We start from the raw sequence: 13,839 nt of genomic DNA on the forward strand, positions 1-13,839 counted from the left end.
GATGCATCGGAGACCATCCAGGTGCAATTAACCATAGGCAAGACTGCTCTGCAAATTGTAGCATGTTACAGGCCACCCTCACAAACTCAGGAACCTCACATGGCCTTCCTGAAAACACTAGAGGGATAAATGTATCACCAAACACCATCATACTAGGTGACTTCAATTACCCTAATATAGACTGGGAACACTACTCAAGCCCAAACACCCTAGCCCAAAAGTTCCTGGAATTCATAAACTCAAATGCCATGGAACAACTAGTCACCATCCCCACAAGAGGAGATAACATACTTGATCTCATCATCACGAACATGGGAGCACAATGTTCAACACCAGAGGTGTACCCTCACTGGTGAGATCAGACCACAAACTAATCTCGCTGGAGGTCCTCATCCCACCCCCACCTGAAATAAAAAGACCACAGTAAAGAACTTCTCAAAAGCCGACTTCACACTTCTAAAGACTAGTGTGGTCTCAAACAGTACTCAAGCCGCTGAATCACTTACAAATGCCTTCTACCAGCACCTGCAGGACTGCATGGATAAGGCAATCCCAAGCAAAACAAAGACTCTTTGTACCAAGGGGCAGCGCCCAGTCTGGTGGACCCCAGCCATAAACAAACTCTACAACAAAAGGAGGAAGCTACTACAAGATAGAGCAAAATCCTTAAAAGGTAAGACACCCTTGATCACTATAAGTAAAAACTAAGAGCTCTCATAAAATCATCCAAAGCAAATTTCGAGAGAAAAATAGCTAAAGACTCAAAAGACAATCATAAGGCCTTCTTTAGCTATGTTAGAAACCTGGGAGGAAACTCCCAGATATGCTCAGAGCTAGTTCAAAATGATGTGAAGATTACTGATCCTACAGACATTGCCAACATACTGGCTGACAGGTTCAGTGCAAACTTGTCCCTCCCCAAAAGGAGAGATATCTATACCAAACAATTGCAGCCCCCAAACATCTCCAGCCCAAGTGAGAACTGCTCTCTCCAAAGCAAAAAACACAGCATCCATGGGACCTGATGGTGTCCCCGGCTGTGTGCTCCATGAACTCAATGAGGAATTAAACCCACAGCTAGGACAGCTGTTTAATCAAAGTCTTACCTCTGGATCCAGGAGTGGCGCACTGCAACTGTGGTACCACTTCACAAAGGCGGTGCCTCCACCGACCCTGGAAATTACCGCCCATTAGCTTGACAAGCCTTATCTGCAAAGCCATGGAGAGGATCATAATGGACCTCATAAATAAAGACATAGGAATTTGCAGACTTTGGATCCAACCCAGTTTGGCTTTGTCAAAGGCAGATCATGCCTTTTAAACTTGGTTGACTTTTTCAAACAGTCACCAAAGCCATTGATGAGGGAAAGGCAGTCCATACAGCCTACCTCGATCTGGCTAAGGCCTTCGATACAATACCCCACTGGTATCATTGAAAACTCATCAGCTTAAATGTCAACCCATACATCACAAGATGGGTTGCAAACTGGCTGAGTGACAGAACCCACAGGGTCAGAGTTGCTGGCGCCATGTCAGACTCAAAGCCTGTCACAAGTGGTGTCCCACAGGGCTCAGTCCTGGGCCCACTCTTGTTTGGCATCTACTTTTCCAAGTACAAGCAAACACAGGAGGGTTATGGCTGACAAAGTTTGCAGATGACTGCAAACTGGCCATAGTAGAAAACACATCTGATACAGATATCCTTCAGAAGGGTCTCACAGAAACGGATAACTGGTGCCAGAGCCACGGCCTAAAGTTAAATGCCAAAATGCATAGTCATACCCTTCGGAAAAACAAGGTTACCCTAGCTACCAAATAGGTGGCAATCCACTGAGCACAGAAGAAGTTATCAGGGACCTGGGGACCCAGGTTGATAGTAGTCTGTCATTCGACACCCATGTAGCTAAAGTAGTTAGGAAGACCTTCTACATTGCCCACCTTATCATGAAGGGATTCTCATCTAGATCAAGGAGGTCATAGTCTCCCTTTACTCATCACTCATCAGACCAATGATTGAGTACAATGCCCCATTCGGAATGTATCTGACCCGACACTTGCAGCAGCTGGAGAGGCCACAAAAGTTCCTCACCAAAAGGATAAATGGTCTCAAAATCTGTCCTATGCTGCCCGACTGAAAGAACTCCAGCTCTATTCAGTCGCATCAGCTTGCTCAGAGGTGACCTTTGCCTAACATACAAGGCCATGTCAAACCCAGATTTGATGAATATGCTTCACCTCAAAAATCTAGATCCATCAGAGCCACAAGGGCGGAGACTTAAACCTTGACACGGCTATTAATAGGAATAGATTCATCACCCAAAGACTCCTATGCTGTGGAACAAAACATGTGAGGCAGAGCACTGGCCTTGTTCAAGAGAAATCTTGACCAATGGATGGGAGATCACAGATATACCCCAGGGATAACCTCAGTGTCACTGCTCGACAGAGGCACAGCAAAATAATGGGTATAGTTCCCCATACTAAAGGGGTGGCGTAAGCCACAAAACGATGGGCTAGGCTTGCAAATGCCCTCGGGCAGATAGCCTAGTATGAACCTATAAACCTATAAACCTATGAGGACTAATCCTACATTTATGCCTAAGGTGGTATCCAGAGTGTCTTTAAACCAGGCAATCCACCTACCTACCTTCTTTCCCAATCCACAAAACAGAGGTGAAAGAATAATGCATACCTTGGATGTACATAGACAATTACGCTACTACCTGGACAGAACCAAAGGTAACAGAAAAACTGACCAGCTCTTTGTAGCCTATGCAACAGGAAGGGAAGGAAAAGCAATTTCCAAACAGACAATCTCCAAATGGATAGGAAATTGCATAAGATTCTGTTACTCCTACCATGGAAAACCAATTCCACAGAACATAACACCTCACTCTACAAGGGCTACAGCCACTACCACAGCTTTCTTAAGAGGAGTGGCAACCAAGGACATTATTGAGGCGGCTACTTGGACCTCCGTGCATACATTTGCCAAGCATTATAATTTACCTCTATATTCTAGATCCCGAGCAGGGTTTGCCACTGCTGTACTGCAAGGGATCCTGACTACACCGTACATTTTATTCCTCCTCCCTAGTTTGGCTATGGTATTCGACTGCAGATGCATCCATGAAGGACATAGTACAGTTTTGTACCTACCATAAATGTAGATGTCTCCCTCCTTCCCTCTGAGGTACTCCTAGGTATTTAGGTATTTACCCTCCTAATAGCTAGCTGGGGTCTCTTATGGTGTATTTGTTTGTATATATGTACATACATGTTTATTTTTGTGTTTGCCTTCCACTATTTTGGAAACATTGGCATTTATCCAAAATTTAGCTTTCCAAGAGGGCAATTGGCATCTGGGGCAAACACTGAGGCGCCGGCGCCGGGATGATGCCTTTTATACAAGACCAGAGAGATGACGCTGCGTGTGAAGTGCTGCACAGCGCCGACCTGAGACTGGAACTGTCGCCGACCAAGGGGGCTGCCTGACGACAGGACAACCCATTTGTTATGACTGCAGATGCTATCACATCTACTTTTATGGTAGGTACAAAACTGTACTTTATGGGCCCTTTTGGGGGTGGGGGGGGGGGTGAAGTTTTCACTGAACCTGTCTGCCAGAATGTTGGCAATATCAGTCGGTTCAGTGTATTTAGATCTGAGAGTTTCCACTTAGGTTCTTGACATAGCTAAAGAATGCCTTTGGAGTCCATGGCAATTTTTCTTGCGCCCTGGATGATTTTATGAGGGATCATAGTTTCTTGCAGATACTGATCAGGGATGTCTTCCCTCCTTCTATTGTATAGCTTGTTTATAGCAGGCAGGGTCCATCAGACTGGTTTTTCTTGGAGGAGTGAGTCTTGGTTTTGTTTGGGATAGCACGATCCATGCATTCTTGTAGGTCAGAGAGTGCATTAGTAAAGGATTTTTGCAGCTTGACAGTGTTATCCTTTAGCAAGGGGGGCTTTGAAACTTCCCACCTCGGTCTTAAGTAATGTGAAGTTTGCTTTTGAAAAGTTTTTCACAGTGGTTTCTTTGACCAGGGGTGGTGGCAGAATGTGGATATCCAGAGTGATTAGTTTATGGTCAGATCTAACCAGTGAGGGGTTGACCTCTGGTGTGGAACACCAGTTGCCCATGTTGGTGATGACCAGGTCCAATATGTTGTCACCACTGGTGGGAATGTTGACCAGCTGATCCAGGGCGTTTGAGTTTATAAAGTCTAGGAAATGTTGGGCAAGGGAGTTTGTACTTGAGTAGTTCTCCCAGTTAATGTTTGGGTAATTGAAATCACCCAATGTCAGGGTGTTTGGCAGGACCTTTATGTTTCTCAGTGTTTCCAGGAATGTGGAGTGGGGGTCCTGGGACATGGTGGGTGATCTGTAGCAAGCTATAATTTGAATAGCAGTTTTGCCCATTGTTAGTTGCACGTGGATGATCTCTGAAGCATCGTGCTGTGCCACTAACCTGGAGGTGTGGGTATCCTTGATGAATATGGATACTTCCCCGCCTTTTGTATTTCAGTCTGGATTTTGTGGCCGAAATGTATGGTATGAGTTGTAGCCTGGTAGTGCTGGGGTGCTCTCTGGAGCCTTAAACCAGGTTTCTGTTACTGCACATATATCGATTTTCTCCATACTGAAGAGTGCCTCGAGTGCATGCATTTTGAGGTTTAGACTTCTAGCATTGAGTAGCATTACCCTCAGTTTTTTGCAAATTCACAGTCTTTGACTTGATTCTTTAACTCAGTAACATAAGGAGCTATAGTCCCTTTAGGGCCTTGTATAATTGTAAAGAAAAAATGTCAAGTTCTTTTAGGCCAGTCTTAAGTCTAAAACTTGTAAGTGCTCCTACTTTGTCTTTCTCCTTTTTTTTAGGAAAGTGAATGTTAAAAAAATCTTTAAGGTTTTTCAGCGAAAAGACAAACAGAAAAGAAAAACTTTTCCAGGGGTGCAGAAAGAACCCTACTACTTGTGTTAAGGGGAGAGGAAAAATACCATGTTTCTCCAATGTGGTATTTTGCGATTAAGAGACATATTAGTCACAATTATATAAGACCTCATTTTCATCTAATTTGTATATTTCTGAGTCACTGTTCACCTATCTGCACCTGTGGTAGTTATTACTGCAGTAGTTAATAGCAGAGGCCACATAGTGTTAGCACAGACACCCCCTGTTTATTCACTCTCCCACACACAGTGTACACATTCAAACACATAAAGACACACACAGTCACACACCACATACCTCATGCCTGTCACTGTGTTGTAAGAATATCCCTGATGTCTCTTTTTTTCAGTCAATCTGTCCCTGATTTTGTCGCACCTTTAATTTTGGCTCTCTTTACGTTTTGTAATATGAGTTTGAGAGGTATGCTTGTTATTCCCTCACCCTCATGCAACAAGGAACTGTTGCAGGCATTGCATAATGCCCAAGATCCGCAATATGACCTTTTTCAAAACTTATATTTTTAGTTCCTCACATTCCTGGTATCCACTGGTGGTGCAGAGGAGTAATGTCCTCTGTGGAGGGGTGGTAACGTACAGGGTAGGAATCCCTTTTAGTGCCTTTCTGGTGCACTACTTGTAATAGTAACCCTGGTATCTAGTGATTCTCTGCAACATTGTTCTTTAAATTTTTAAGTAAGTGCCTTTAAGACACGCTACATAGAATATCTCTGGTGTCTCGTGTTTCCCCTGACCCACATCTGCAGTGTTCTTCCTGGTGTCTAGTGTTTTCCCCATCCCAGTTATGTGCAAGTACCATTACAGCATGAAAAGTTTTCCATGGTGTCTATTGTTCCACCAGCCGACATAGTTAAGAATAATCCTTGTGGCTGGTGTTCCTCCTAACTCATGTAGTTAAAGTAAACCATGGTGGTTAGTGTTCCCTTTGACCCATGTAGTTAGAGTAATCCCTGGAGGCTAGTATCTCATCTCCCTGACTTAGTGCTGCAGGCTTTGCTCATTACTCTAGAGGAGTGTGGAGGTATGACATTCACCCCAACCCACAGACACACACACAGTCACACATTGTTTACACACACACACTCACACACACACACACTCACACTCACACACAGACACACACACACACTCACACACACACACACACACACACACACACACACACACACACACACACACACACACACACACACACACACACACACACACACACACACACACACACACAAAGCCCCCTCCCCACTGGATTGCACTCATTCATTTACCCATAAACACAAGCACACACAAACGCCTCTAACCTACCATGTCACTATCTCCCTACCGCTACTTCCCAGGCAGGAGCATAACCTCTCACATACACCATTTCACACACTCCCTGGCACTGATTGACCAGTAAACTTCCCAGCACGTATCTGCATTGCAGTGGATGAATATGAACAATTATTGCAAGTGGCCAGAAGCAAATGCCTCACTCTAGGCAGTTCTGAGGGGAGAGCACATGGCTAATTCGCATATGTCACTCCCCCCAGACTGCCTCATTAGGATTTATAATGGCTGCAGAGGCAGCCCACTGCACTGCTGTATGTCTTCTTGTTGCAGCACCATAGTAGGGTTGTCTCTGAATGAGACATGGTTACACAGAGGTGTACATGTCTTCGCAACTATTCTGAATGAGCTCTTTTACCTTCTCAGCTGTTTCACTTGCACTGATTAACAAATAACATTTCTGGATCCAGAATTTTCAGTTTTCTAGTCATTTGTTTTGCAGAGGGAGAATTGTTGACAGTTTAATTTGGAGCTTTTTTTCTGTAAGTTCTGTTTGTTTTTCTGGAAACAAATTTACGTCTTCACTTTTATAGATGTATTTCCCATGTTCTAACACTGTGCAGCATATGTTAGCATGCACTGTGAGCAACACAGTCATTGCAGATGAGTGTTTACCTACATGAGGTGTTTATTCATAAAGATTTGCTAGAAGGATCTTTACCACTTGACATGCAACTCATCATATCTAGGTTTTAACGTATGTAAGTCTTACATCCCGTATACTACACTGCATTTCATATGCATTAACTTGAAGTTCCCTGTCCCATATGTCATAGCAATGAAGCATAAACATAGCTGCAAATTTCCCTGTTTATTTCTTACCTAATGCTTGACAGAAGTTTGATAATTTATTGTCTAAAGTCTATCCTTTACAACATATGTACTTAGAGTATTTCTTAAACCGTATTCAGACAGAATATTCTTGAAAACATGCTTTGATTTCTTTCCAGATTGTAGACCAGATTGATTACTTAACTCGGCTTTGATTTTAATTATTAATACATTACAGAAATATGATACAGTTTCACACCTGCCCTCTTTCTACTACAACTCAAGGTTATAATTACCAGTATATTTTATTTATCGTATTTACATTGTAGAGTAGATGGTTGAACTGTACCAAAGTTACTTGCAGATTCAGCTTAGTTACAGTATCTGTAATGCAGAAATAAAATATTATACTGCAGAGTGTATGAAAAACTGAGGGTTGATTGACTGTATTACATATTCAGTTTGCAGAAGAAATGCAGTACAGTTCAAGTAAGCAAAACATTTGTATAGTAACTCATATTTATAGAGGAAAGGAAGGCATAATTGTATGAATATCTGAGTGAGTCTACAGTGCAGTGGGTTAGAGTCCTAACTGCATTGCACCCCAACTAGTTAGAATTGACACTAGAGGATAGGGCCAGGGTGGATGGGACTGAGGATCAGTACTTTGTTAGCAGTCCCACAGGAAGGAGTCGGGTCACTTGTACTCCAGTAGTGTCATCTAGAGGAGGGCCCAGAAGTGTGCTACATATGTATAAGTAATTAAGAGATGGAGCCCAGCCAGGGATTGCTGTGCAGCCCTGCTGAGGCTTCCCCCCATCCTTGGTGTAGCAGGACATTATATGTGCCTGCTGTGGCATACTTTGGGGGGGGTGGCACAGAAGACTCCCTGCCATATCTTTCAACCTCTTAGAGCAAGAAGTCTGGACAAAGCAGTAAATAAAAGTGGTACAAAGGCCCAAAATAGGGACAATTTTTAAATATTGCTCTTACAAACTTAGTCTTTAGTAATTTGCTAAAAATTTGCCAGAAAAACACAATTTTATGAAAAATGGACCAAAAATATGAGGCAAAAATCTGGAAATTCTGCGAAAATCTGTACAGGTGAGAGGTATGCTCCCTGCAGGTTTTTGGTTGTGGTCACTGGATCCCCTCACACTCTTTTGCTCCTGTGATGTAGAGTGAGGAGGAGGAGGGAGGAATGGTCATTTCAGGAGATGATGTTTTATAGTTGTGGAAGAATGGGGGCAGAATAATTAAGGAAAATATCTGTAGTTTTGATTAAAGCAGACTGTAATTAAAAACGCCATTGTGGACAGCTTTATGGCAGTAGATTAAAGCGTGGTTTTAATGATCACTTTCACTGTGTAAACACATATATTTAAGGGATATATTTGTTTCTACTTTTTTGACAGTCTCAGGAATGTGTGGCTGTATAACAACCTAACTTCTTGTATTGATCGTCATTCATTTAGCAAGTTGCTTTTTGGGTTTGGATTTTCTGTGTTTATGTGGCTCTCTTCACACAGTGTCTGTCCAGCAGGCATCATTTGTCCATGTGATATGGGTGTTCACACTGCTGCTTACTTAGGTGTCAGTAATCTGTGCTACTCATCTCCTTCTCCAACAGTATAGCTTGGTTCACATAGTTGTCTCCCCAAGTGCTACATTTCACTGTTGCATACTTCAGACCGTTGTCTCCATGCAGTACTACGTGTCAATGTTCTGGGCTACAAGTAGTACTCTTTTTTTTTTTTCAGGACTACCACTTTGTCAGTGTTTTATTCTGCAAGTGGACACATCCGTATTATGTGTCATCATGTCTTGTTTTAAATAATTATTCCAAGTAGTGCCAACAGAGGGCTACACCATCTCCTACCTCAAAAAAGTTATTTTCAAACAATTGTACCAGAATGTCACTCTTCTGAGCTTCTATTGCTTAACACCACATTTGTTGCCAGAAGTCAGTGCAGAATGTGACAAATTGCATTTTTTGTATGATGTTATCAAAAGATGTTCCTGTTTGGTGTTGCAGGCTGATGTCCCTTTGCAATCCATGCATTAAAACTATTTTAACAGCATATGAATTTGCAAAGTAACAGACTCGCATTGTGCATTTTAATTGATTAAGTAATGTGGCACATTTACTAAATTGTTGATTTGTATTCTACTCATAAGTGTGTCCAGATTATCATTTTCTTTGTTAATGGATATAGGAATGCAAGAGGCTTGTTTTTTTTTTTAGTTCTTTTGTCTTTTTTCTTGCTTGTTGACCATTACTTCCCTCCTCCTCATCACTGTGAAAGCATTTATTCACTCCTTATCACAAGGGAAAGAGCACGTTGTGGAGTGGCTATCATCCAGACTCCCATGAGGTGTTTCCTTTTCCTGGCCTTAACCCTTTCTACTGGCAGCTGAAATGCACACATAGGAGGGGTCACTGTGCCTTCTGTTGTCATCGTAGGAGGCTAGCATGCACACATGGATTGTCAGTGCCATGCCGTTGTCCCTAGCACATATTTTGCATGTCCTCTTTGACCAGCAGATGCTAGTATTGGAATGGCCAGTCAGCTTCCATCTCTCTTAAGAATGGTGAGCTGATAACAGCTGCTCACTTCCACTGATCCAGGATGTGGGTTGCTAGCCAGTCTTTTGTTGTGTGAGTCATGGTTTGCATCCCAAGCCATGGCTAATATGTATTTTTGAGCTTTAACTACATTGGTTGCTTTTGCATCCATGATATTATAATGACCCATCATGTTGTAATTAAACAATAAACTGCAGCTTTGTTTGAGGATTGCTTACACCTTGGTGAGTTGATTTAACTATATGAAAAGTGAATGAACTCTTTATAACCTGCATTGGATAGTATTTTAAATGTACAGATTGTCCCAGATTCAAAATCTTTTCTATTAATATTTATTTGTATATATAATATTTTTCACTTGCTGTTTTTTGTTTTGTTTTTGTTTTTTTATTATTTTTATTTTTTGTATGATTTGGGCACAGTCCTGGTGCAGTTTTTTTCAGCATTTTGCAGTCTCATGCAGATCACAGTCCAGTACATGGTGAATCTGACATGGATGTTTGTGATCTAGAAACATTAGTTATAAAACCTGAGTAGAAAGATAAGTTCTTAGTAGCTATAAAAACAACATGAATCTATAATTATGAAATAATGTTTTTAAAGACACTGAAATCAAATTGGTGATTTTTTATTAACTGGCACAGCTAACTGCTGTATTTTTTTCTTTAGCTCTTCCTAGAGTAATTTGCAACAGCTATCCATACTAACATCTGGATTATTATATCAGGGCTTATAACACATTTCTTTACAGCACTGTTCTGACTGTTGCAACAGCTGAACAGTGATGCTAAAGCCTGTTACTAAGTGTATAAATACATAAGCAAGCACAGGTTGTAGAATTGAGTGTTATGTATAGTCAGTTTTATTGTTTGTAGATATTCTGAGAACTATTCTAACAAGCAGCAAGTAGTTCAAAACTGACATCTTTCTTTCTTTCTTTCTTTCAGGTATTTGTAAATTTTGCCAAGGACCAAAGTGACGAAGATCATCTAAAAGACTTTTCAGTAAAGAAGCAAACTGTCATAGATATTGCACTCCTGACATCCTTTCTGCAAGATGACAAAGTGAAAGAAAGTTATGTTTGATTTGCCTAGCTCATGAAAGAACACTGCTAAAGGGAAGAGGTGAAAGAGAGCTTTTCCTTTTAGGAAATATGTTCCTTCAAAGGGGAAAAGAGGCAGAGTTAATGAAACTGGTCACTCTGCTATCATTCAATGCAACAAAATGCAATGCAAAGAGAAATTCCACTATTTTTGTAAAGGGGCGGGGCCTCTTGTGATCCTCGCCTGTTTGTACTGTTGTAAAAGACAAACTTGAAGATAGTTAGCTTCTGCTAAAGTATGACATTGTGAAACTGGTCATTTTACCCATGACAGTAATGTGGGTACAACTTAAACAGAAACTTATACATATGTATGTATGTATGTGTGTATACATATATATATATATAATGTTTATATAGTATTTTTGCTAGGGTGCAACAGTTATATAGTCCTTGTTGAGTCATGGCCAGTGATTATTTATTTACCTGTAATTCAGGTCATACAGTAACAGCAGTGGGGTGTAGCACTTTGGATAATGCCTCCTTGTAGGCCTCATACATATCTTGTATGTAGAGAAGCAGGTATTCTGTGTTGGTTGCCTCCACTAGAAGTTGTTACATCCCAATCAGTTTTCTCATGCAAGGACACTGTTGGCCTATCCGTATTGCATCACAAACAGTAATCCAGTGAACAGCTGCTGTCCTTTGTGAAGTGCAACACTTCCATTTACCTGTTTGTAATAATACAGGGATGCACATCATAAATACTAATGTGAATTTTTGGTATTCTTTTACAGTTTTTTAACCACTTGGGGAAACAGTCATGGCAAGTCAGATTAAGAAATCACAGTACATTTTTATCTCAGAATTATTACGACAGCCACTGTGGACACAGAGGTTCTGTTGTGAAATCTAGTAAGAGTTTTTGAGACTCCACCTCACATTGCCTGTGTTACAGTGCCAAAGTATGCTTAGTTTTTGGTAACCAGTGTTGTGAGGATGCTGTTGCTTCATCATCACTTTATTTGTCGAGGGATTAGCTGTAAGCACACTGTATTAGCTATAGATTAACTGCTGCACAATCAGATGTAACTAAAAACTAAAACCCAACATTATATAAATTTGGTAGCAAGTATTACCTTAAAGGAATGATTTATGTTTCACTTAAAATATATATTTTAGGAAAAGTATATCTTCCCCCATATATACTCGCTGAGAAAATGTAACAGACATATTTAAAAAAAAACATTTGGGGGCATGGGCAAGGGTTTGATACTATTTACAGTTAAAAAAAATCCTTTTGAATACAGTTGCAATAGAGGTGCTAATCTGCTCTAAAATCAATTTATGGACTTAAAGTAACATAAATAAAGTAATTACACGTTTGCACTTTCTCAGGTCGTAGGTCATCATTATCTAAGACAAAATAAAATCTAGACTACTGAGTAGATGTTGCTGCCATCCATGTAAGGTTGGTTTTGTTTTGTAGAAATTTGCATGCACTAAGGGTATGGTAGGACCCATACAGTATCACTGGAACTTTTAACAGGCTGTACTGAGAGCCTTACATGTTACACATTGTCCACGAACTGAATATTTTATGCCAGTTGGGTATTTTGTATATGCAGGCAGATAGCTGTTATGTTGAGAGAGCGCAAGCATTCTGAAAAACTGGAACTGACTTTAATGTGCCTTCCCAGGTTGTGATAACTTGCAGTGCATTCTACGTGTAGACTACAGCAACCAACATTTTGTTACCAACATCTTGAGTATAAGCTGATATTTGTTTTTGCTGTTGTTTTATTGGCCTCTTGATTTATTAAGCCCAAACATACTGTTGACAAGTGTACTGCCTTGCTAGTTACAGCTGAACAGTGATGTCAAAGTACCAACCAGTCTAGCTGCTGTAAACCCCCACACCTTCACTGTCTAAATGTACCTCCTTTGAGGTCACACCAGATTAGTGAAAAGGGAGTATAGATTTTCCATTCCCTTTATTTGCTCTGACCTCAGAGATAGTATATTTACAAGTAAAGTTTGGTTTAACAAACATGCTTTAAAACAACTTTCTTCTGTTTTCTTTTCTGGTGGCTGACTGGTGAGGGATACTGTTTTTAGCGAATGGGGGGGGGGGGGGGCAATTAGGCATCTGCATACCAATTCAGGTTAATTTGTTTGGGCTGTAGTAGATGGGAGAAATTAAAGAAAGTGGTTTTCTTTATTTCTCTACTTATTATTCTTAAAATTACTAGACACAGATAAAGCCCAACATTTCTGAAATAACTAATTGTGCATGAGAGGCTCCCCTTAGTTTGGCTTTACCTCCCCTTTATACCACTGTACCATAGCCACACAGTCTCCTTTCTCCTGGAGTCAAATCTTCTGTATATTTATGCACAAGTGATTGTTTTGGTTTTACATCTTAAAGCTATTTCTTTTTATTTTGTTCACGTTGGAAATTAAAAACACGTCTTTGTGTCTTGTGAACCTCTGATATAAGCACTTAAGGATTTGGGGACTGCAAACTTTTCTCCAACAGTTTGCCATGGTACTGGGACCATGTCTAGTATTATAATCTGTTTTAGTCTGTTTTCACTGTCAGGCATAGAAATGTGACAATAGGTACATTTTTTGCATCTCTTGCATGTCATTTACTGGGATCTCTTGATTCCTCCCCAAGTTTGTTTCTTTTCTTTTCTTGTTATCAGAGGACATCATAAGGGAAAGTTGAGCGATGAGGTATGAGGCCATCTTTCTGTGGAGGACTAGGACGTTTTTGCAGTGTTCCTTTGTGCCCTTCTTTGCTCCCAAATGCAGTATAGTGCTGTGCCTCACCAAACTCAGGGCAGCTGCACTCTCCATGCATCCAAGATGCTTGGCTAGGAAGTGGGGCACTCCTTGACAGGGCTTGTATCTTGACTAATTATTGCTGTGGGTATGGAGAGCTCTTCTGGCATTCCTTAGATGGTGATGGCTTCAGCAAGACTGGACCCCCCCCCCCAATAGATGAGGCACTGTTGTCTGTTAATTTCAATCCCTACCCAGCTGGCTTCTCCAGAACCCAGGCCATTAACCATATCCAGGGCTGCTGCTGGGGGGAATCTAGCTATCTACACTGCAGAGTCAGCCCTTGGCCTTCT

The 13,839-nt window shown here is 41.1% G+C and overlaps 1 protein-coding gene across 1 annotated transcript in view; it reads left to right on the plus strand.

Moving 5' to 3' along the window:
- Nucleotides 1-12,093, plus strand: part of ABCA1 (ATP binding cassette subfamily A member 1) — a 767,698-nt gene extending 755,605 nt beyond the window's left edge. Inside the window, exon 50 of the mRNA XM_044068257.1 lies at nucleotides 10,605-12,093. Coding sequence (XP_043924192.1) covers nucleotides 10,605-10,742 — 138 coding nt within the window. The 3' untranslated portion in view covers nucleotides 10,743-12,093. The remainder of the gene's footprint in view (nucleotides 1-10,604) is intronic.
- Nucleotides 12,094-13,839: the final 1,746 nt, after the last annotated feature.

The sequence above is a fragment of the Protopterus annectens genome, chromosome 4.part0 (genome assembly GCF_019279795.1).
Source record: "Protopterus annectens isolate FY-2018-M chromosome 4.part0, PAN1.0, whole genome shotgun sequence".
NCBI lineage: Eukaryota > Metazoa > Chordata > Ceratodontiformes > Protopteridae > Protopterus > Protopterus annectens.